Genomic DNA, 23,199 nt, shown 5'->3' on the forward strand with positions numbered 1-23,199 from the left:
TCTGTTTTGAGGGTGAGTAAGGTGGCACAGATTATGGCGTTCATGCAAGATGTAGGTACTGTTCCAGGATTTGGGATGCCTTCCCCATCAGCTGACAGTATAGAGAGGTCCTCCCCCGTAGACACCCTGCCCCCAGCCTCTGGACTTAGTCCCTTCTCGGAATCACACTGAGGTAGCGAGTTACAGTGCCTAGGGTCACAGAGACTCAGACGTGGAGTGACTTAGCACAGAGAGTTAGCACTGTCCTATGACGTGCCCACTTGCTCAGTTGTGTCCGATTCTTGGCGATCCCCTGGGCGGTAGCCGACCAGACTCCTCTGTCCGTGGAATTTTCCCAGCAAGAGTACTGGAGTGGGTTGCCATTCCCTACTCCTGACCCAGGAATCAAACTTGAGCTTCTCACGTCTCCTGCACTGACATGCAGGTTCTTTACCACTAGCGCCACCTGAGAGGTGAGGCTGAAGCCCGGACTCCCTTCTGCTCAGTGGCTGCTGCTGCTCTTTCCTTCCCAGGGTTTCCAGAACCATGTGAATAGCCTGTGTCAGATTTGCACAGACCACTTCCTCCCCTAGTGGGATCTACCAAAGAGTGGGCTTGCCCTGTCATTCGGGGCCCTTTGTCCCTTTAAAGAGTCACCACCACCTTCATTCAGAAGTCAAATAGGATCACAGACCATGGGGTTTATCTGCATTTCCCTGGCTTCTTTTGCTATTGCCCAGCTGTGGCTTTACTCAGTTATTACCTCAGTTCCTAATTGCTGGCATGCCTGGGTTCTCCATTAGCTCTAATAACCCCTGTAGCACTATAAACATCAGATAAGCTGCAGATTATCCTGCAAAGTTTTAATTAGCCCAATGGTGGCAAGTTTATCCGCTCTGAAGGACAACGCCACGCACAGCTCTTAGCCAAAGTTAATGGCCAGCTATAGAAGCTGATCAGCTAGGAGCCGGGGATGTATAATTTCCCTACGAACTGCTGATGTGGTAAAGGCCTGGGAGAACAAAGCCCTCAGCGGGCATGTCCCCCTCCCTCAGGCCCCCAGCGTGTTAGCAGATCAGCCATGTCAGGAGTCTGTAATTTTCCATAAATACGATGTGGGAAGAATTTTGCTCACTGATCTGCTGGGTGGGCTGGGCGGCTGGGAGGAGCCAGTCAGGTTTCCGCACAGTGCACTGCAGAGCAGCTCTCCTGGGCTCCTTTTCCGCCACAGCCAGGAGGCAGTGTGAGATACTGGCTGAGACACTGCCCTGCTTTTTATATCGACTCCTGTGGTTGCTGGCCCCGCGATTTGGGGCAGGCAGAGGCCTTGACCTCACCAGTCTCCATTTGCTCTTGTGGGGACTGGGGCCTCAGATGGTTTTGAGAGTGGAATGAGACAGGTGCTTTTACCCAGGAGCCCAGGGCTCAGGCAATGTTGGCCAGTTTTATTATTTTCAGCTCCTTTGCTGCCTCGAGAAGATACCCTGCAACAGGCTAGATGACTGGGAATCTCTTTGGGTTGGCCAAAAAGTTGGGCTTTTTCCATAAAATGATACAGAAAACACCAAACGAACTTTTAGCCAACCCAATACAAAGATTTCGGGGGTGGGGGTGGCAGTGGGCCGTCTCATGTCGCCTTTCAGCTGGGAGTCTAATGCCCTTCCCGGGCACAAACAGGTTGTGTTTCGGACCTACCCAATGGTCTGGCCTCAGGCCCAGCCACAGGTAAGAAGATAGGCCACCTGAACCTCTCATCTTGACCCTCTCAGGTTCCTCTTTCTCTTTTCAGTCACTGTGGGATTAGAGAGGAATGGAATTTTTGTTTTATACACATTTTAAGTTTAAGAAATGGATTTTGAGGAGCTCATTGTAAACCGTAACCAAAATGCTCTCCTGCCTCAGTTTCTAAGCCCAGACCATTGTAATACTAATCTGTCATGATAGCAATTCCATAGCACTGGGGTAGCCCAGGCCACTCACACGCGCTGGGGTAGCCCGGGCCGTGCACACATGCTCTGGGGGAACCTGGACCTCGCACACGTGCGCTGGGGTAGCCCGGGCCGCGCACACATGCTCTGGGGGAACCTGGACCTTGCACATGTGCGCTGGGGTAGCCCGGGCCATGCACACATGCTTGTTACATTCAGTATCTCATTTGAAGTTCTCAGCAGACCTTAAGTAGCATGCACGTATCATCTGTGACTTGCAGATGAGTAAACCAAGAATCCAGGATTCTGTGAGTGGCCCAAGTCTCACAAATTCTGCCATCCTCTGGTGTCTCTCCCCAGTCCTCCCCGGCGTGAAGCCTGCCATCCCGAGAATAGGATAGAGGAGCGGGCGCTGTAGTCCTCTGGCTGATCTCTCTCCAGCCTCTTTGCTCCTCAATGGGGAGCACAAAGAGAGTTCTTCTGTTTCTCACATGTTTTTTTTTTTCCTTTTTTTGGCCACGCAGTGTGGCATGTGGGACCTTAGTTTCCTGAGCAGGAACTGAACCCATGTCCCCTGCAGTAGAAGCATGGGGCCCTAACCACGGGACCGCCAGGGAATTGCCCTCATGAGTGTTTTTCAGAGTGAATATTTATTTTAATCAAAGTAATACATGCCCATATTAAACAATGCCAATACAAGCCAAAAGGTGCAAAACAAAATATAGCAGTTCTCCGGTGTGGGTACCCCTCCCACCTCCACCACGGCAATGCCTTTATTCTGGGGTCCACTTCCATATTTGTAAATAACATGCTTAGGCTGCTTTTTCTTGATTCGTCAGTTTTCAGCTTTATGTATTGAGTCTTCTCATGCTGGGAGATGAGGCTTTTGCCTCTGCTCCCCACCCCCTCCCAGCTTCCTCTGTGGCTTCAGAAGGGAGAGTAGGGCCCTGGGCAGCTTCTCCAGACGTGGAAGAGCTGCTTGCTGGGAGATAGCAGCAGAGTTACGAGAATCTGGAAACCAGCCCGTGATTCTCACGTGGTTGGCACAATGCTGACTTCGGGATGTTGTGTTTCATTAGCAGCCTCTGAACGGAGGTGGTTTAAATTTGAGCGGGCAGGATTTAGATGTTTTATTTTTACATCCGTCTCCACACTTAGAGCCCTGTGGTTGCTTGGGTTTCTAACAGGATGTTTTCTGTTGCCCAGGCCCTGGGCTCCTCGTTAGCCCCCGTCCATGTTCCTCTTGGGGGCCTGGCCCCGTTAAGGGGCCTGGTGGATGCCCCGGCCTCTGCTCTTCGTGGACCTCAGAGTGTGAGCCTGGGGAGCTCGGTGGAGTCCAGTCAGCTCAGAGAACTCTTGCTGGTAAATGCTTTTTTTCTGTGTACAGTGTAATGGTTACCATGGGGCCTCCGTGTTCCTTGCTAGGAGCCGTGGCCCATTGAGAAATAGAGGGCACAGGCTGAGTCCTCAACACTCATATGGTGTGGAAGAAGGTGAGTCACACCTGGGTGATGCTGAACATGGGTGCGCCGTGGAGGATGGTCAGAGAGACTCAGGGATCATTTCTCAGTCCCTGCGGCCAGGGCAGTAGGAGTTGGACAGGGAGGGACCAGTGTGAGCTGGAGCTGCTGGGTCAGCTTCTCAGACATGGTGGCCTCGCTCTAGGCGCCATCCTGACAGACGTGAAAGCATGCTGAGGGTCTTCCCACTAAGCGCCCTGACCTTCCTTCTTTTTGGAGCCGTCACAGGGTCTCAAGCCTTCTGCTTATGCAAAAGGTCTCCTGGGCTCCATCCATGAGGACAAGAACGCTCTCAGCCTGTTGGCTTTAGGGGAGGAGACCAACGAGGAGGATGAGGCAGAGAGTGACAACCAGGTAAGAGTGAATCCTTTTCTTGGCCTGAAAATCCTCTGGGCCGTTAAAAAAACAAATTTTTTTTCTAAAAATTGTGGTCAAATATATGCACTGTGAAAGCTACCATATTAGCCCCTTTTAAGTGTACAGCTCAGTGGCCCTAACTACCCTCACAGTGTTATACAGTCTTCACCGTCTGTCTTCAAAACTTGTTCATAGTCCCAGAGACGCTGTGTGCCCCCCAGTCCCTGATCTGCTCCCTGTCTCTGTGGATTTGCCTGCTCTAGATAGTTCATATACTTGGAATCATACTGTCTTTGTCCTCTTGTGTGTCTGTCTTCCTTCATATAGCCTAGTGTTTTGTAGCATGTGTGACTGGATAGTATTTCGTTGTATGAAATTACCACATTCCATTCAGCCGTTCATCTGTTGGTGGGTGCTTGAGCTGTTTTAACCTTCTGGTTTAACCTCTGTGCTATTTTGAAAATCAGTGAAAGTGGTTTTCCAGCCCCCAGCTTCATTGTTTGCCCAGGCTGTATCCCTGCTGGGTCTGACCCAGGAAGTGGAGCTCTTGGACCTGTGAGAAGCTTCTGGTCCTGCACCCGGGGCTGACCAGTTTCCTTGTGATCCTTTTAATTTTCAGAGTGTCCGCAGCTCAAGTGAGCTTCTTAGGAACCTGCACCTGGATATCGGGGCGCTGGGGGGTGACTTTGAGTATGAGGTAAGAGCCTGAAGCACCTGCAGACAGACGTCTCAGCCTGGCAGGCTCCCCCCTTCCTTCCTAAGCCTTTCTTCCCAGGGAGACATATTTGGAAAGAGAACTCTTTAGTCCCGGTCCTGTCCAGATGGGGTTCCTGGGGTTGGGGGAAGTACAAGCGGGGAAAGGAATTCATCCATTTACTCATTTATCAAAGAACCGCCATTTATCAGCTCTTTCTATGTGAGGCACTTCACTCTCAGCCGTACAAGCCTCAGTTAGCTGTGATTCCCACCCTCGAAGAGTTTATAGTCTCATAAAAGACCCAGAACACAAGAGTAGAATGCAGGGAGTCCATCCAGGGAGTAAACCGCAGTGCTGTTGGGGGGCAGAATTTGGGGGTGTCCCGTCTGTTTGGAAAGGCTTTAGTGAGAATCTGACACCTGAGGTGAGCCAGGAAGAATGGTAGCATGGCTGGGTGCACAGAGGCGAGCGGTGAGGAGAGAGCCTGCTGCAGAGCACTGAATGGGCAGAGGCAGGAGGGGAGGACGAGGGCCATTCTTTCACCTGGAGCTCAGGCGCATGTGGCGGAGGATTGGGAGGTGGGGCTGTGGAGGTGGGTTGGGCTGGGTCATGGAAGGCCTGAGTGCCGGGTGAGAAGCTGGGACTGAATTACACAGGTGTTGGGAGCCATCGGAGGGTGTGAATGGAAGTGTAATGCCATCTGGATTCATTCTTTTTTTTAATTAAAAAAACTTTTTTATTTGGCTGTGTTGGATCTTGGTTGTAGCACTCAGGATCTTCAGACTTCATTGTGGTATGCAGGCTCTTTAGTTTCAGCATGTGGGATGTAGTTCCCAACCAGGGATCAAACCTGGGCTCCCTGAATTGGGAGTGCGGAGTCTTAGCCACTGGACTGCCAGGGAAGTCCCGCCATCCGGATTCTTAACGTCCATTGAGTGCTGGCTGTGGGGCAGCCGTGTGCTGGACTCTGTGGGCGACCCGAACACTGGTAAGATGTGGTCCAGGGTGGCCTCCAGGAGTGTGCGGTCAGAGAGGAAGGTTGCTGGGTACTCTGGTGAGCCCTCAGTATGTGCTGAATAAATGAATATTTAGGAAGTTTTCAAGCAGGGGAGGGTGTGTAAAGAGCTCTAGCACAGCTATGCTGTTCAGAATTTATTTATTTATTTGGTTGCACCAGGTCTTGGTTGTGGCACAGGGAATCTTTTAGTTGAGGCGTGCGGAATCTAGTTCCCTGATCAGAGATTGAACAGGGGCCCCTGCACTGGGAGAGCAGAGGCTTAGCCACCAGGCCGCCAGGGAAGTCCTTAGATGGGAGAGAAATTACCTGCCGAGAGATCAGGGAGAACTTGGAAGAGACATTTGACCTGTATCTTGAAGAGAAATAAAGTTTTAGACGTGGGAGTGGAAGGGATGTTTTAGGCAAGTGAACAGCTTGGAGAAAGACGCAAGGTCTGGGAACCACAGACTGGATGGGAAGAGCTTCCAGACTGTGCCCCCAGCAGCTGTGTTGCTTCTCATCTCTTTCCTCGGTCTGGCCTCCACTCCCACCAGAATGTTCTTTAAAACGAACAGACAAAACCTAAAACTCATCATGTCATTGTAATAGCTAAAGCCTCCAAGCAGTTTTCTACTGAAAAAGGCACATTGCCTACTATTTGTTCTTGGCCTACTGTCTAATTTAGTAATTTTTTGACAATTAAGCTTTCTCTAAAGGTCCGTCTAGTCAAGGCTATGGTTTTTCCAGCGGTCACATATGGATGTGAGAGTCGGACTGTAAAGAAAGCTGAGTGCCGAAGAATTGATGGTTTTGAACTGTGATGTTTGAGAAGACTCTTAAGAGTCCCCTGGACTGCGGGGAGATCCAGCCAGTCCATCCTAAAGGAGATCAGTCCTGGGTGTTCATTGGAAGAACTGATGCAAAAGCTGAAACCCCAATACTTTGGCCACCTGATGTGAAGAGTTGACTCATTGGAAAAGACCCTGATGCTGGAAGGGATTGGGGGCAGGAGGAGAAGGGGATGACAGAGGATGAGGTGGCTGGATGGCATCACCCACTTGATGGACATGAATTTGAGTGAACTCCAGGAGTTGGTGATGGACAGGGAGGCCTGGCGTGCTGTGATTCATGGAGTTGCAGAGTTGGACATGACTGAGCAACTGGGCACCCTTCAGTTCAGTTCAGTTCAAAATATTCAAACAACCAATACATCATGAAGTCAGCAACTCAGATTTCCCCAAACATTGAAATATTGATTGCCAGGTCAGTTAAGCTTTCCATAAAGTAGAAAATTCTCTTAGACTTTAAACACTTTCAAATGAAGAGATCACTCACATTTATTAGAATGGTCATAAAACTGACCAATGAAACAATAGTGTGTGTATCATGGATTTCACTGTTTCCTTATTATCTTTTAGTATTATATCCTTATCATCCCTTTTCACGCCCTTACTGTTTCTGACTTTTGCTTTGTGGTCGTCAGCTCTCCTCGAGAGCCAGGGGAAGGTCTCAGGTTGACTGAGGTTGAGGATGCTCGCTGACCCCTGAGGTGTTGTTTAGGCGCTCAGTTGTGCTCGGCTCTTTGCCCCTATGGACTGCAGCATCTCAGGCTTCGCTGTCCTTCACCATCTTCCGGAGGTTGCTTAAATTCATGTCCTGAGATGTAGGTGGGCTTTTTCAGCTGACCCCACTCTAGCCATTAGGTGGGTCCCATTTTATACTTAGGCTGTTTGGCTTTATTTTTTAAGGTTACTTTTGCCTGTGCTGGGTCTTCGTTGCAGGGTGCAGGGGTTTCTCTAGTTGTGGCATGCAGGCTTATAGTTGCCCCACAACATGTAGTTCCCCAACCAGGGTTCGAACCCATGTCCCTTGCGTTGGAAGGCGGATTCTTAACCATTGGACCACCTGGGGAGTCCCCGAGCTGTCTCTGTTGCCTCAGAAACTGTCTCCGTTTTGGGCTCTGCTCAGTCATGTATGCTTTGATTATGACTATGACGCTTTCTGCCACGTGTGACACTTTTTTCTGAGTGTCATCAACCTAATTTGGGTGTACTTTGAAACTCTTCCTTTCAAGTGGGGCATGGTCTGTTGGCATTAAATCCATAGCCTTCTGTCTCTTTGATGCTTTTGAAATGATAACTTTTTTTGTTCTCATTTGCCATTAAGATGTTACGATGCTGTTGGAAACAGTAGATCAGGTTCTGAGCCTGGAAGGATGACCATGAATAGGAATACAGTGTCAGGAGGACTCACTGGCTTTTGGAGAAAGGGCAGTCTCCCCGAGACCGAGCAAATCGAGAGTAAAGATTCTGGCCTATTCATGCCTGTGTGTCCTTCACCTGGCTTGTTGTGCACTTAGGAAATACATGGGTGTATTTTGCTGAGCAGTTGAGAGGATGAAGGACTTCCCTGGTAGCTGAGCTGGTGAAGAATCCACTGCAATGCAGGAGACCCCAGTTCGATTCCGGGGTTGGGAAGATCCACTGGAGAAGGGATAGGCTACCCACTCCAGTATTCTTGGGCTTCCCTTGTGGCTCAGATGGTAAAGAATCCGCCTGCAATGCAGGAGACTTGGGTTTGATCCCTGGGTTAGGAAGATCCCCTGAAGAAGGAAACGGCTACCCACTCCAGTATTCTGGCTTGGAGAATTCCATGGACAGAGGAGCCTTGTAGCTAAGTCCATGGGGTCGCGAAGAGTCAGACACAACTGAGTGACTTTCACTTTCTCTTGAGAGGATGAATAGGTGAGTGATTGAGCCACGCTGGGACCGGAGGATATGCTGGCAGGTCTCACTGTGCTTCTTTCTTCCCTGGGTTTTCCCAGGTTCTGGCTAGAGTGGATACTTGGTCCCTGCTTCAGCTGGTGGATTGAAAATCCCCATATGGACCTATGATAATGTACTATGACTTGGAAGAGTTAATTTTTACTTTATAATATAAATGTCAACAAAAAAAGGGATTTTCTTCTTTGACATGTCCTGGATTTTCAGACGCTTCCCTTCTGATCTTTATGTGCTTCTTTGAAGGAGTGGGAGTTTTTAAGCGCATTTCTTTTTTATAACCTCTTTAATATAAATAGGCAACTCAGTGTGATGGGGGGAAAATGTCTGGAGTGGGAGGTGTTACATACCCTCCCCACCTCTGTCTCTAGTGTCCCAGCAGATTTCGTTCTTTTTGCCACATGGAGTGTTGGAATCCTGTGTTCTAGCCTCAGGCAGGAATTGGGGCTTTGCGTGGTGGGGAAAGTTCGTGTTGGGGATGAATGGGAGTTTCAGGACAGACAAAGCTGTCTCTGATTGCCATACCCTTTAAAATGGCTTTTGTCCCAGTTTATTGGTAGGGCTCAGACGGTAAAGAATCTGCCTGCAGTGCAGGAGACCCAGGTTTGATCCCTGGGTCAGGAAGATCCCCTTGAGAATGAAATGGCAACCCACTCCAGTATTCTTACCTGGAGAATCCCATGGACAGAGGAGCCGGGCAGGCTACGCTCCATGGGGTTGCAGAGAGTCGGACACAACTTGGTGGCTGAACAGCAGTAGTGTAGACCGTGGGTCCTCTGAGCTGCCTACCTCTTCCAGCTCTCAGGCATCTCAGGCTGCCTGAGATGGAGAGCTTATCTCCTATAGTTTGTTCTACCCTGTCTCGCTGTGAACAGTCACTTTGCTCATGATTCCATGAGAGGGCAGTAGGGTGGCGAGAATGCCTCTCTCTCTCCATCCCCCTCCTCTCCTGCCTTCAGCTTAAACCCATTTCCAGTCTATTACAGAATCAAAAGCGCTGGGTTCCTGGAACAGACGCTAAGAATGGAAGGGAGTGAAAGGGGAGGCTGAAGGGTAGGCGAGCAGGCAGCAGGTGGCCTTGTGGAGCTGGTGAAAAGCCCATCAGCAGATCAAAGGGGAGGGAGGGAGCTGCGCTTAGAAATAACAGGATGATGTCAGTGTGATTGGAAAGCGCTAACCACACCACCGGGGAGCAGTGCAAAGAGCTGAGACGGACTGGGTGGGAATGAGATGTGGGAAAGAAACCAGACTGACGTTTGGCTTGGTGGGGGTCTCCCCAGCACGGGATCAGTGCAAGGACGTGGTGTTCAGCTCCCTCATTCCCCACCCTTGAGCCCCCGTGTAGATTGCAGGGCCCCTGCCTTTGTGTTCTGGGCTGCAGGAGGGGGACTGCGGTGTGGGAGACCTCAGAGCTTTTGGAGGGGTATGTTCAATATTCATGAACCGATTCTTACAGGCACTCTCCTGCACCCTCCCCCACCCCCCTTTATGCAGATGGCAAGATCTTTTTGGAATAAACAGCAGGAATGTGCCTTGAGACACTCAAGGACCAGCGGCTGTGACAGGAGGAGACAGAAGGAGCCGGGAGCATGGTTGAACTGGGAGTAGGGCCACGCTGGGGGTGTGTCCCTGTTCTCACCCATAGGACGCTGGTGCAGGGGGCCATGTGCAGGGGCCTGGGCGTGCGTCCTGGGCGGGGCCTCAGGCCGTGGGCCCCGAGGTGGGGTGAGGAGCAGGGGTGGAGAAGAGCATGGAGGTGGCTGGGTTTTCCAGACACTCAGCTCCCGTTCGTCCATTTGTGGATAATCCACAACAGATGCCTCTACCATCTCCCCCCACAAGATGTCCCTCCGCCAGCCCTGTCACTGCAGTTAGTTGACATGGGCACGGGGAATGCAAGTTCATTTATTTTAATGTTAGCCATGTTTTAATATTTTACTCTTTAGATAGACAGAATAGGTTCAGCTCTGTCATGAAACGCTCTTCTTTTGAAGGCTTGAGAGTGGCGTAGCCTGGGCCTGACATTCTTGCCGTCTGGCCGTATTCTCTCATGTGTAAGAATGGGAATCTCCACGTGGATCTGGTGTCCTCTGGTTTTTGATAGCGTACTTGTTTTTCCATCATTGTGAATATCCATAGTTGACTTTTGTTTAGCTATTTTCCATCTCATAACCACCGTGACAAATATAATCTGATCTCTGTATAGCTTTGTAAAGTAGGTACCACTTTACAGAGTAGGAATTCCTCTCTCTGTGTTGATGCACTTAATCATTTTTAAAAATTGCGTCCCAAACACTGACTGAGCAATTTGTATGTGCCAGAAGGCACTGAGGATATTAGGGAGCTGATGTGGTGGGGGTCACAGGCAAGGAAGTCAGCCGTTATAGTACAGTAGCGGTTGTGCAAAAGGGTGGGGCAGGCTGAATTCAGGAAGGCTTCCTGGAAGAGGTGATGCTGTCAGGACCAGTGGGAGCTTGTCAGGGTAGATTCTGTGTGTATGTTAAGGATATGCATGGCAGAGCAGGGAAATAGTGTGATGTTTGTTTGCAGGCAGGATGTGTGTGGCTTCAGATGACCTCAGAGGAGCAGGCAGGGCTGGGTGAGAAGGGCTGTGAGCTGTGCGAGGAGACGTGAACTTGTGGTCCGATACCCTCTCTGTCCTCCAATCAGAGGTCTATTGCCCATCTTTCATCAGGAGATGAGCATGGCCAGGGAGGATTGGTCCTGCTCGCTGGGCCAGACACCTTTCACTCCCCCCAAGACACCCCCACATTCTTCTCCTCCATAAGATTTTTCATTAATTTTTGTTGGATTATAGTTGCTTTACAGTGTTGTGTTTGTTTCTGCCGTACGGCAGAGTGAATCGGCTCTGTGTTTACGTGGACTCCCTCCCTTGGATTTGCCTCCCGTTTAGGCCACCGCGGAGCACTGAGCTGTGCTGTGCAGCACGCCCCTGTTCCCTGTGCTGTGCAGTGGGTCCTCATTAGTTGCCTGCTGTTTACATAGTATCAATAGAGTATATACGTCAGTCCCAACCCCCACTCCCTGCTTGGTATCCATACGTTTGTCCTCTGTGTCTGTCTCTCTTTCTGCTTTGCAAAGAAGACCACCTATACCCTTTTTCTAGATTATACATAAATGCATTAATATACACTATTTGTTTTTCTCTTTCTGACTGACTTCACTCTGTGTAACAGTCTCTGGGTCCATCCACGTCTCTGCATATGGCGCGGTTTCATTCCTTTTATGGCTGAGTAATAGAGAGTCCATTATATACACGTGCCACACCTTTTTTACCCACATCCTCCGTGAGCCCCTGACCAGTCACCGCATGCTGGCCACTGCTGAGAGCTGGCCGCTGTGGGGACACTGAGGTGAGGAGGCCTGGCCTTGCCCTGCAGATGCCTCTCAAAGAGGAGGGAGGAGCCGACTGTGCGGACTTCCTCCACGCTGCAGTTGGGGTGTCGGGAGGGCGGGCAGCCCTGGAGGGCACCGTGCTTTGGTGCGGCCAGGGCGTGAGGGAAGCCCACCCCTTCTCTGTTCAGCCTCCGCTTCCCTCCCTGGGTACAGGCTGGGGCTGATGACAGCAGCAGCACTGTGTCCCGTGCCCTCTGCTCCCGGCAGTCAAGGCTCATAGCCAGGGCCACCAGGGATGTTTCACTTTTCTCCAGACCCAGCTGAATTCCTTGAGGGCAGGATAGGTCTTCGTATTTGGGTCCCCATGGCAGGGTTGAGAAGGGGCTCAGTGAATGAACGTGTGGGTCTCATCATAAAACATGAGGTTTCAAGAGCTCCCTGGTGGTCTAGTGCCTAAGACAGCATGTGCTCCCAACGCACGGGGCCTGGGTTTGATCCCTGGTCAGGGAACTAAGATCCTACTTGCCACAACTAAGAGTTCACATGCTGCAATTTAAAAAAATTGAAAAAGATCTTGCATGCTGCAATGAAGATCCAAGATCCTGCCTGCCACAGTAAGACTGGTACAGCCAAATAAGCACACGAAAAAATGAGTTAGCGTTTACAGAGCGCTTGCAGTGTCCAGGTACAGTTCTCTGCTCTTTACTCATTTGATGAGCATTAACTCATTTAATCTTCCCAACAATCCCATGAGATAGGCCTTATGATACCCCCTCATTTTAGGGGAAGAAACTGAGGCACAGAAAATTTAGTTTGCACGAGGTCCCTGGAAGCATGGAGCCAAGATTTGAAACCTGGGTGTTCTGTCCCCCAAAGCTGGGCTCTGAAGGCGCTCTGCTGCGTCTCTCTCTCCACCATCCTTGAAAAGTTTGGGTGGGCTGGTTGGTCGGCTGCCAGACCCACAGTGGGTGGTCACAGCTTTGAGTTCAGTGGATCCTTTAACAGACGGCATGGGTGAATGCTGGATTTGGGGCTTCTCCTTGGCCCTCTGTACTTTGGTTATCGGGCTTCTTGTTGGAGTCTCCAGAGTCAGGGGTTAAGAGGTCTCAAAAGTCCCTGCCCATAAGCTGTTCTCACTGACGGCCCAAGTGTCAGGCCAGATGTTTTCTGGGAGGTGGTCTTCTCTGCCTGAGCCCAGGAGAGATCGCTGGCTGTGTTTCCAAGGGTGGGGGTTCCTTTTCTTCTTGTGGCAGCTCTTAGCGTTTTCCTAGGTCTCGTCTCTAGGTCTTTCCCATGGGCTTTGTGAGTGAGAAGCAGGGTGGGCAGCTGTAGAGGTGTGCTGCTCCCGTCTCCTGTGAAGAGACTCTGCAGAGGGGACCTTGGTGGACTGACGGCCTGCAGCTCCTGCACCTTTGATCTGCCCCGGCTCGTGCCAGGGCTCGGCTTGTTGAAGGTGTCGGTGGTGGTGCAGCAGGCCCCAGAGCAGGGCCATTCTGCCTGATGACTGCGGGACTCTCCACAGGGCTGGAGACCCTCTCAGACCTGGGCTGTGGCCCGAGGCTCTCCTCCTCCGGCCCCCTCCTTCCCTCTCTCCCGCCACAGATCTCAGACCTGTGTTGCCAGGCCTCTCCCCACCTTCCGTGTCCTCTTATGGGCATTTCCCCCCGTCAGTCTCCTACACACCTCACCCCATCTGGCACCTCTTGCCCAGAGGACTCACTTGAGAGTCCTCCAGCAGAGGAGCCTGGCTCCCGGGCTGCTTGTGTAGCCTCCTGGTGGCAGGTGGGGGGATGGTGCTTTAGGGAGCACCTTCTCTCATTGCTATGGAGAAGGGGCACCCTCTCGATATTTCTTCCCTGCTACCTTTTAAAAATGAAAAACACAAGCTCTGGACTTTTCTCTCATGCGGTTCTCTGTTATCATTATCAGAAACAAGTATTGACTTCTGAGCCTGCAATCTTATGGTTTGGCCAGTGGGACTAGAATGAGACAGATTTATTACTTGAGGATGTGATGGGTTGTCACAGAGTCAGGCACTGTCCAGCGCTCTGGATTCCAAGCCCTTCAGTGGAGGGGCGTCAGATTGGGTGTATCCAGGTTCACATGGAAGTTCAGAGTCAGTGGATCTGGGCTGGAGCCAGGAGTCTGTTTTTAAAAGCTTTTGAGGTATGGGATAACCACTGGTTTCAGAACTGCAGGCCTCAGGGAACAATGGCAGTTCTGTTTTATCAAGTCTCCAAACTCCTTGCATTAATTTCTGACATCTTCCCTTCTGACGCTGTTGGCTGCTCCTTAGGAGTCTCCAAGAGCAAGCCAGCCAGAGGAGAAGGACGTTTCTCTTGATTCCGATGCTGCCGGCCCCCTTACTTCTGGCAAGCCCTTCAGTCAAGGTGCAGACAGCAGCCTGAGCAGTGCTGACAGCAAAGAGCAACAGCGAAGAGAGGCAAGTTGGCTCCCAGAAAAGGGAAAGAATGAGAAGGATGCTGGGACGTCCGGAAGTGTGGTGGACCCCGGAGGTGATCAGCCTGCCAATACCACTGAAAAAGAGGCACCAGAGAACCCGGTGGACGCAGGAGAGGAGGGTTCCAGGAAGGAAGAGGCAGCAGAGGAGCCAAAGGAGGAGGCCTCTGTCCCGAAAGAGAGCAGATCAGAGGCGAGTGAAGTAAGTCACTTGGTCCCACGGGCAGTTGCTGGCTCCAGCCCTCTCTGCTCTCTTGAGCCCAGAGCACATTTCTCTCTTTTCATCTTTATTACTGAGTCAGAAGCTTCATTTGCAGACCCTGCAATGGGCTGTCAACATCAGCCAGAACCCTTAATTGTGACAAATATGCCCAGACCCAGCAGGCAGTAAAATCCTGAATGAAACTCCATACCTGCTGGCACTAGAAATTCAGAGCAGACATTTGCTTTTCCACAGGCACCCTCCTGGGATATTCATGCTCTTCTGGGCTCCCACTTACTTCCTCTCGCCGTTTCCCACCTCCCTCTCCTACTTCTTGACATCAGTTTTGAGTTATTCCTGGTTGCATCTTATGTCCCTATAAAGAGAGGAGGCATTGAGGGAGGTGGGAGGCGGGGCACATTTGGGCGTGTCCTGCCCCAGCACTGGTCAGTCAGGTTACAGGAAGTCTTGCTTGGCAAGATGAGGCCAGTGACCCAGATGGACAGACATAGGAGCCAGGGGCGAGAGCATTTGGTGTCTTCATTTTCCAACCCTCAGTCCTGCTCCTCCTCCAGGGGATGGTGAGGGAATTCATTAAAGAGCTTTTCACTGCTTTCTGGAAAAGATGCTCTCGTCATGTTTTTCTAGGAGAGCATCAGACTTCTCCACCGCTGACTTTCTAACCACCTCCCACTGTGCTTCACTTGGCTGTCCCTCCACGTGTAGAGTGTTGCCCCTACTGGGCTGCCCAGCCTGAATGGGCTGGGGGCTGGGGATGGGAAGGTCCACAGGCCTCTTTCAGGTTTTCCAGAGGAGGTGGATTTCGGTTTGGGTTCAGCCCTGTGTGGGCGCTGTGGAGGCTGGTAACAACCCTCTGTCTTCTGCTCTGGGGACTTCTCTGTGTCTGTCTTCCCAGGAGTCGGAGATCAGTGAACCCGGGAAGCAACTACAGCTCTCAGACTCCACTGCTTCTGACCCCAGGTCCTTCCTTGGCTTGGTGAGTCTGAGTCTGAGATGGGAGTTGGGGGGTGGGGCGGTGGGCAGCAGAGTAGTGATAAAGAACATGGATATGCGAGTTACTGTGGTTAAATAATTTGCCGAGCATCTCACAGCTTGTAAGTGGGGAAGTTAGGACTCACGCTTGGGTCTTCTCTAACTCCATTTCCTCAGCTCGCCCCACTAAGGATAACACTACCTACTTTTTAGGTTTGTTGTGAGAAGAAGGTGGGGTAAAGCGTATATCCATTATTAGCATATGGATATTAAGCAAGCATAGTTGTTATTACTACTGCTGCTACTGCTGCATGAACTGCCTGTGAGATCATATGAGATCATGGCCTCTGGGCTCTTAACAAGAGCATTATATGCGTGTAGGAGATTGGAGACTGTGTGTGTATGTGTTTATGGGATCACTGAACTGTGGCAAGGAAGGACCAGTCCTCAGGCTCTGACCAGAAGTGTGTTGAAGTGTGGTCATTTCCAAAGTGAAGACTCCTCTGGAATGCCATTATCCACGGTGTCTTTGTTCCAGCCCTTCCACCTTCCACTGAGCCTCCCGAATCCTGGCTTCACTTGCCAGGTTTGTATCTAAGGGGAGTAGTCTGGGGTGCTTTTTGGCAGAGAGTTTCTTCCAGAAATCATGCTCCATCTGTTTGGAGGAGGCAGATCAAAGGGAAGGGATTAGTGGGAGAGGGTCAGGGATGAGCAGCAGTGATACGAGGGCGTGCAGAGGAATTAGGAGGCTGTGTGTGCTCAAGCCCCTCGCTGAGCCATGGGCTTAAGGGGCCAGATGGCAGCTGCATTGAGTGGAGTAGAACTCACGCTGAAAGCAAAATGTCATCCACAAAGAAAACCCACAAGCTAGGAAGGGGAGGCAAAGTCACTGTTGGCGGAAACCATCACGAAGAGTCACCGTGCCACAGAGCTCTCTGAAGCAAGGGCTCTGGCCCTTCTCGGGGAGTCGCCCTGTGGAGAAGTGTGTCTGTCAGCATTTTTCTTCTTTACGGGAGTGGGTGGAGGAGGAAGCCATGGCCAGCAGGACCAGACCTTGGCTGGGCGTCCCGCCATTCATCAGGGCTGATGACAGAACTGTCCCTGTTAGCGTGCTGTCGGGTAGCAATCCATCACCTAGCCCAGAGGGGCTCCTGGGTTCGGAGGGGGAGGGGTCCTGGCTCTGCAGCAGCCAGAGGGCAGCAGGGAGCTGGCACCTGCGTGGGCCCTTGCTGCCCATCCCAAAGAGAAGCCAGTGGAGAAAGTGGTGCTGATCCATCCCCATTGTCCAGAGGGGCACCTGTATGGGAAGGGGAAAGAACCCGCTGGGAGGGGCCTGGCAAGCCCTGTTTCCTACCTGCCCACGGATCTTCTGGGCACTTAGGCCTCCTGTCAGGCGCCAGGAGGGAGAGACAGCTGGAAAGTGACTTGCTTTGCAGCACATGTCAGGCAAAGAGCTTGGGCTCTGGAGTCGGCCCAGGACACATCTGACCCCCAGCCCTGCTGCTTAACAGATGCATGACCTTGGGCAAGTTACATGGGCTCTCAAACGGCTTCCTACTCTGTGAGATAAAAATAAGAGGACAGTCTCATTGGGTTACTTTCTTCCCCTGTAATTTGATTATGAAAAATTTCAACCGTATGGAAAAATTAAAAGAATTTTATAGCAAATACCTACATTCTTACCCCCTAGAGTCTTCAGTGAGCAATATACCGTAGTTGCTTTACCACATACCTTTCCATCCAGTCGCAGAGTTATTTTGAAGGAAAGCGAAAGTGTCAGTCACTCTGTCGTGTCCTCCTCTTGTGACTCCATGGGCTGTAGCCCCGCCAAGCTCCTCTGTCCATAAGATTCTCCAGGCAAGAATGCTGGAATGGGTTGTCATTTTCTGCTTCAGGGGATCTTCCTGACCCAGGGATCAAACCCGGTCTCCTGCATTGTAGGCAGATTCTTTACTGTCTGAGCCACCAGGGAAGCCCAGTGTTATTTTAAAGATGAGGTTAGTGAGTAGGTGTTGGAATGCTTGGCACAGTGTCTGGCACGTGGTAGGCGTCTTTCGGGAAGGTGGGGGTGGAGGAGAGGCCCTGATCTCTGGTGGGCACTGACCGTGATGAGGGGAGAGCTGACCTTCCTGTCTCCACCATCTCCAGGACGTCGGTTTCCGCAGCCAGATCTCAGAGCACCTGCTGAATGTGGACGTGCACTCCTCCGTCCTGGATGGAGCCCACTGGGAGGTGAGTCTCTCTGGGGCTGGGCTGGGGCCTCATTTTGGGGGATAATCAAGAGCTGAGGCTTGCCCATCCCAGGGTGCATTTCTGGGAGTTCTCTCCCTTCTGATTCATCAAGGCAAGGCCCTGACTGTGCCTGCGATGGGGCATTCATGCTCTGTTGCTGCCGTGAATTAAGGGCATTCCCTGCCCCCCCGCCCCGTTTTTGTCTCTTCATCTATTCATTTAGCACCTGAGGGCTGACCATTTGAGCCTGTGCAAAAAAGCACTGTGCAGCTTGTGGACTTCATGGCACTTCCTAACCTGGCCCATTCAACCTCTGCAGTCATGTCCTCAGCCCACTTGCCATGTCCTGGCTGTGCCCACCACTCACCATTTCCCGGGGCCACACCATCCACCGCTTCACCACCCTGCCTGCCAGCTGCCTCCTCTTATGCCCCGAGAGCTCTTTCTTGGTCTTGGAGGCACACCTCTGACGTCACCTCCTCCATGCAGGATGAATCAATCCTTCCCTCTGCTTCCCTTAGCGCTTCTGTTTTTGTTTTCTGGTTTTCTGTCTCCCCTGCCAGATGTAAGCTCTGGGCAGGCATGGGTGTCGTTGAACGCAGAGTAGGGGAGAAAGATGACTCAGACACAGGTCCTGTCCTCAAGGAGCTTGAAGCCAAGGTCATTTTTTAATTTTTTCTTTTAGTATTGAAGGATGGTTTAATATTATGAATCTTCTAAATATATTTCATGATATCTGTGAATCAGAGGATAAAACCTTCTGATCACTTTGAGATCAAAAGGTATTTGATAAAAATTTAATATTGATTTCTAAAAATAATAGCATTAAGGAAGCCATTTATTTAACATGACTAAAAATTTTTTTTTTCTCAAAACAAGCACCAATATCATGGTGAAACACTAGCAAATATTTGCAAACAAAACTGACAAGGGATTAATCTCTAAAATATACAAAACAGCTCATGTAGCTCAATAACCAAAAAATCAAAGAACCCAATCAAAAAATGGGCAAAAGACCTAAACAGACATTTCTTCAAAGAAGACAGACAGATGTTCAACAAATACATGAAAAGGTACTTGGTATCATTAATTATTAGAGAAATGCAAATCAAAACTACAATGAGGTATCACTTCAGACTGGCTGGAATGGCCATCCTTAAAAAAAATCTGTAAAACATAAATGCCAACATCACTTTTGCCTCTGTGGGATTATTGAGAGGACAGAGGTTCTGACATGTGGTCTCTGCAGGTTTGAGGGGGCATTTGGTTTGGGTGAAACAAACAAGGTATTTAATGTGAATCAAGCCTGGGAGCCCTTAGTGAAGCCAGTCCTGAGTCGGGGTAGAGTTGTGAGTCCGGTTGATTGGAGCCTGACATCTCAGCTCTGGCTGATAAGCCTTCCTGGGCCACTGCTTAGCCACCGGGTCCCTGCTGGGCACTGGATTTCTCCCCCTCACTGCCTGCCCACTGTTTGCAGCACTGGAGGTCTGTAAAGGCACAGACAAGGCCAGGTGGTGTTCGTCAGGAAGGGTTTGGAGCAGGTGATTGGTGAGGTACCTTTGGCAGCAGGTTAAGTGGGAAGGTTACTGAGTTGGCCAGGCAAGGTGATTTTCCATTGCTCTGATTCGAAAATCTGGCCAATATTAGAATCCTTAAGTGAAAGAAAGTGAAAGTCACTTGGTCATGTCCGACTCAGTCATGTCCAACTCTTTGTGACCCCATGGACTACACAGTCCGTGGAATTCTCTAGGCCAGAATACTGGAGTGGGTGGCCTTTCCCTTCTCCAGGGGATCTTCCCAACCCCGGGATCGAACCCAGGCGGATTCTTTACCAGCTGAGCCACAAGGGAAAAAAAAACAGATTTCCTTGGGAGGCTTTTAAAAAGAGTGGACCACCAGGGAAGTCCCTGTGATTTACTCAAGTGAAGACTGAATTGTGAACAAAAACAGAACCCCAGAGCTGAGTTTAGGTTAGGGAAGGGGTGTCCTGAGCAGTCTTAGGCCAGAGGCTTAGAACAGGCATGTGTCTCCTCGTTCACAAGAGTGCTGATGTGCCTGATGGCCTTGTCTGGTTCCTTTGACTCCCTTTCTGGGGCAGAAAGTTCTATGGAGCAAGTAAAACTCTGCTCAAAGGGCCTCTGTGTGGGTACTTGCCCAAGGTGTCCCCTTTTCTCTGCCTCAGGGCTGGTTGAGTCTCTAGCAGAAAGGTAAATCAAGAAGGAAACAGACATTGTCTGCAGCTCATCCTTTCTGATTCAGGGCTCAGCCCTTCAATATTTATTACGACCACTGTACTTTGTTACCCATCTTATATTTTAGTTTGTGAAATAGATTGGCCTGTGGGAGGGGGGTGCTCTCTGCTGAGTGTGGTGTGATCTGTAGGAAGACAAGTTGCAAGTTGAGCCCTGGAAGGGGAGGAGGCAGGGCGGGAGAAGGACGCCCGCCCCGCCATTGTCTGTGGGCTCTGCCCGGCTGATGCGATCAGGAATGGCAGCGCTGGCAGGGAGCCCTTCTGCTGCAGGCACCGGGAGGCACTCCCAGGCAGCGTTTCTATTTTTAATGTAATTTGGGGGAGCTGGCTTTTAGTCCAGACCCTGCCCTTCCTCACCCATCCAGATGGCAGAGTCGGCCACAGCTGCCGGGGCTCAGGCTGCCAGTGGAGAGGCGTGGGGGGCTGCGGGCACGGGGGTGGGGACACGGAGGTGTGCCAGCCCGGCCGGAACCCCGCCGGGGAAGATGGAGTGGGCTGTCTCCAGCCCCACCTCTCCTGTTAACCCTCGTGTCCCAGAACAGACGGGGCCCCTGTGAGTGTGACAGAAGGAGTGCAGGTCCTAGGATGGGGACTGGCACTGGCGAAGCTGGGTTTCTTTTTTTTTTTTTTTTACCCCCAGGCTGGGGGAAAGGGGGAGGAGTGTGAGGAGAGCTGTGTTTGTGGCTTGCCTTTTTTGGGCCGGAGTTGGGCCCCACTAGAAGCCCTATGCACTGTGGCTCACTATCTCATTTTTTTAAAAATAAATTTATTCATTTACCTTTGGCTGTGCTGGGTCTTCACTGGTGTGCAGGCTCTTCTCTCGTTGTGGCGAGAGGGGCCCCTCTCTAGCTGCAGGCTCTGGGCTTCTCATTGCGGTGACTTCTCTTGTTGCATGTAGCACGGGCGCTAGGGTGCGGGGGCTTCAGTAGTTGCGGCTCCCGGGCCCTAGGGCACAGTCTCAATAGTTGTGGCGCACAGGCTTAGTTACTCTGGGTGTGTGGGATCTTCCCGGTTCAGGGACGGAACCTGTGTCTCCTGCACTGGCAGACGAATTCTTTACCACTGAGCCACCCGACCTGGGGATCGAACCCATGTCTCTTCTCCTCCACTGCAGGCGAATTCTTTACCATGGAGCCACCGGGGAAACCCAAGGGAAGCTCTGCGATCCCATTTTGCAGTGGAGGAGGTGCTGGAACTAAGGGTTAAGTCCAGGCTGACAGCACTGCTCCACCCCTGTAACCTTACCCCTGCAGAAAATTGGTGAATGTATTAAGAGCAGTCATTTTCACCAGCTTGCTAACTTTGCCCAGAAACCCAAACTTTAAAACGAGGTTTGGGCTGACTCTTTTCGTTTCTTCTTTGCACTGTCTGGCAGGTATAATTCCTGAGTAGGAAGAGGGCATCATTGTCTACTGAGGGCACCTGGGTGTCGGGGGATCTCAGAATGGTGCAAAGGAGCGCTCCGTCTTCCTCCCTTCAGGTTGCCCTCGCAGTGCCCTTCTCATCTGGAGTATAGCTGTCTCTCGTTTTACCACGTCTCCATCTCTCCAGGATCCTTCCTCTTTGATGCCCTTTGTCTGCTGTCCCCAGTCCTGCTCACTGAATTTCAGCATTCCTGATGACCGGTGGCTCTGGCGGTCGGGGGCCCGTGGATTTGGGTTGTTCACGGACGTCTCTGCTTTCTCTCTGCAGCTGGCAGTGAATGTTTCCACCTGCAGGAGGCAGGATTTTCTTTTTCTTGTGTGTCCTCCTTCAGCCTGTGGCTTCTGACTCTGCCTGCAGTGGCTGTGTTGTCTGACTCATCCTCCCCAGGGCAGCAAGGCCAGCCCTGGGAGCAGCTGTGAGCCTTGGGGCTTAGCCAGAGCTGCAGGGGCTTCACTGTACAGCAGACAGTCCTTCTCTTCTGCATTCCAAGGGGCCCTCCCTCACCAAGAGCCACCTCTCAGTGGCCCCTCCTGGCATGGGCGTCAGTACAGACCCCCCACCCCAGTGAGCACTTTCCACTGCTACTTGTCTGCAGGCCCAGAGGTTGGGAAGAGAAGACAAGGATGCCAGCCGGTCCAGCCAAGAGGCGCTGCAGAGCAAGCGGTCCGGAGGCTTGGAGAGGTACCGTGCATGGGAGGCGGCCCCTGGGGACTTTGGGGTGGCGTGGACTTGGGGCCAGAATTCCTGCCTTTGGTCTACGTGTCTCAGTGTGCTCCTGGCTGAAGGCAGGTGAGGAACTGATTGGATGGCCTTGTAGAGTTTGTGTGTGTGTGCGCGTCACTCAGACCAAGACAGGAGTGGGAGGTACTGCTGCAGCGTTTGGTGGGACTTTGTGCCCACAGCCCCGTTGTGGGCCAGGGCTCTGTCCTCTTCACCCGATTGGATGCAGCCTCGTGTGTCCTTGGTCATGGGTCAGGGCTGGATACTCTGCTGGAGGTCTGGGGGACCATGCTAGAGGATCGGTGCTGCAGCTTAGAGCTCTGAGCCAGGCCTAGCCACTTCAGAAATGGCTGCAGCTGTGTGTGTGTGTGTGTGATTGAGAGACAGGGGCTTCCAGCTTCTCAGGCCTGGGCCCATGAAAGAGAAGGGTTGCCACCCTGGCAGGGGAAGGGGGTGGTCATTCTACTTTTTGAACCTTTGAAAGCTATCAGCATTTTTATTTCCTCAAAGCTACAGCTTCATGCATTTTCTATAGAGTGACCATTTGAGCCTGGCTTCTGTTTTTCTCCCTCTTTCTGCTCAATTCTTCCATCACTTCCCCAACTCCCAGACCCCAGAGATGGTGGGGATAGATACACCTGTGAGTGTGGCCAGATGTCACTCCTGGGCCACGCAAATGCAGCCCATGGACCTGGGAGGGCTGAGTCCAGTGCAGGCAGAGGGCGAGCTCAGTAGGGAGCTTCTCTGTCCTGCTTTTCTGGCTGTGTTGCCCTCCATGGAGGTGGGGCCAGGACTGGGGTCCAGCCCGGAGGAGGCATGGACCTGGGTCCACGTCCTCCACTCTGCAGTTCTGCTGCTGCTGTCTGAGTGGAGGCCCTGATTCTGCTCTCTGCTTAGGTTATCTCCCCCTCTTCTGCATGGGGAGCGGCTCCAGAGTCTCCTTCACAGCCGGGTCACCGACGCAGGGCCTCCACAGGCCCCAGAGGGGCAGCCTGAGCAGAAGGAGGCAGCAGAGCCTGAGGAGGGCTCTCTGGGAAGCCCCCCACCCTCTGTTTCCCTGCAGAGGTAAGGGGCGGCCGGAAGCCTCCCAGGGTTGTGGGGCAGTGGGTCTGGAGAGGTGGGGCGAGCAGGGGGCAGGTTTGCAGCCTAAGCAGCAGCAGTGGAGGTTTCTGGTTAGTGCTTCACATGAACTAGGGAGGGAGGAACTCTGCCTCTTCCTCGTCTGCAGCCTGTAGCTACAATCGGGGTGCACAGGCTGTTTAGGGGAGCTTAGAAACTCTGGCACGGGAGGTGTCTCTGCT

General features: G+C 51.7%; 1 protein-coding gene across 1 annotated transcript in view; it reads left to right on the forward strand.

Annotated features, from left to right (window-relative positions):
- The window catches only part of CEP164 (centrosomal protein 164), a 70,277-nt gene that overhangs the window by 27,226 nt on the left and 19,852 nt on the right, over nt 1-23,199 (forward strand). The window contains exons 5-11 of the mRNA XM_052652450.1: nt 3,114-3,269; nt 3,647-3,781; nt 4,404-4,481; nt 13,912-14,277; nt 15,194-15,274; nt 17,419-17,502; nt 21,774-21,859. Coding sequence (XP_052508410.1) covers nt 3,114-3,269; nt 3,647-3,781; nt 4,404-4,481; nt 13,912-14,277; nt 15,194-15,274; nt 17,419-17,502; nt 21,774-21,859 — 986 coding nt within the window. The remainder of the gene's footprint in view (nt 1-3,113; nt 3,270-3,646; nt 3,782-4,403; nt 4,482-13,911; nt 14,278-15,193; nt 15,275-17,418; nt 17,503-21,773; nt 21,860-23,199) is intronic.

This window comes from Budorcas taxicolor, chromosome 15, assembly GCF_023091745.1.
Source record: "Budorcas taxicolor isolate Tak-1 chromosome 15, Takin1.1, whole genome shotgun sequence".
Lineage (NCBI taxonomy): Eukaryota > Metazoa > Chordata > Mammalia > Artiodactyla > Bovidae > Budorcas > Budorcas taxicolor.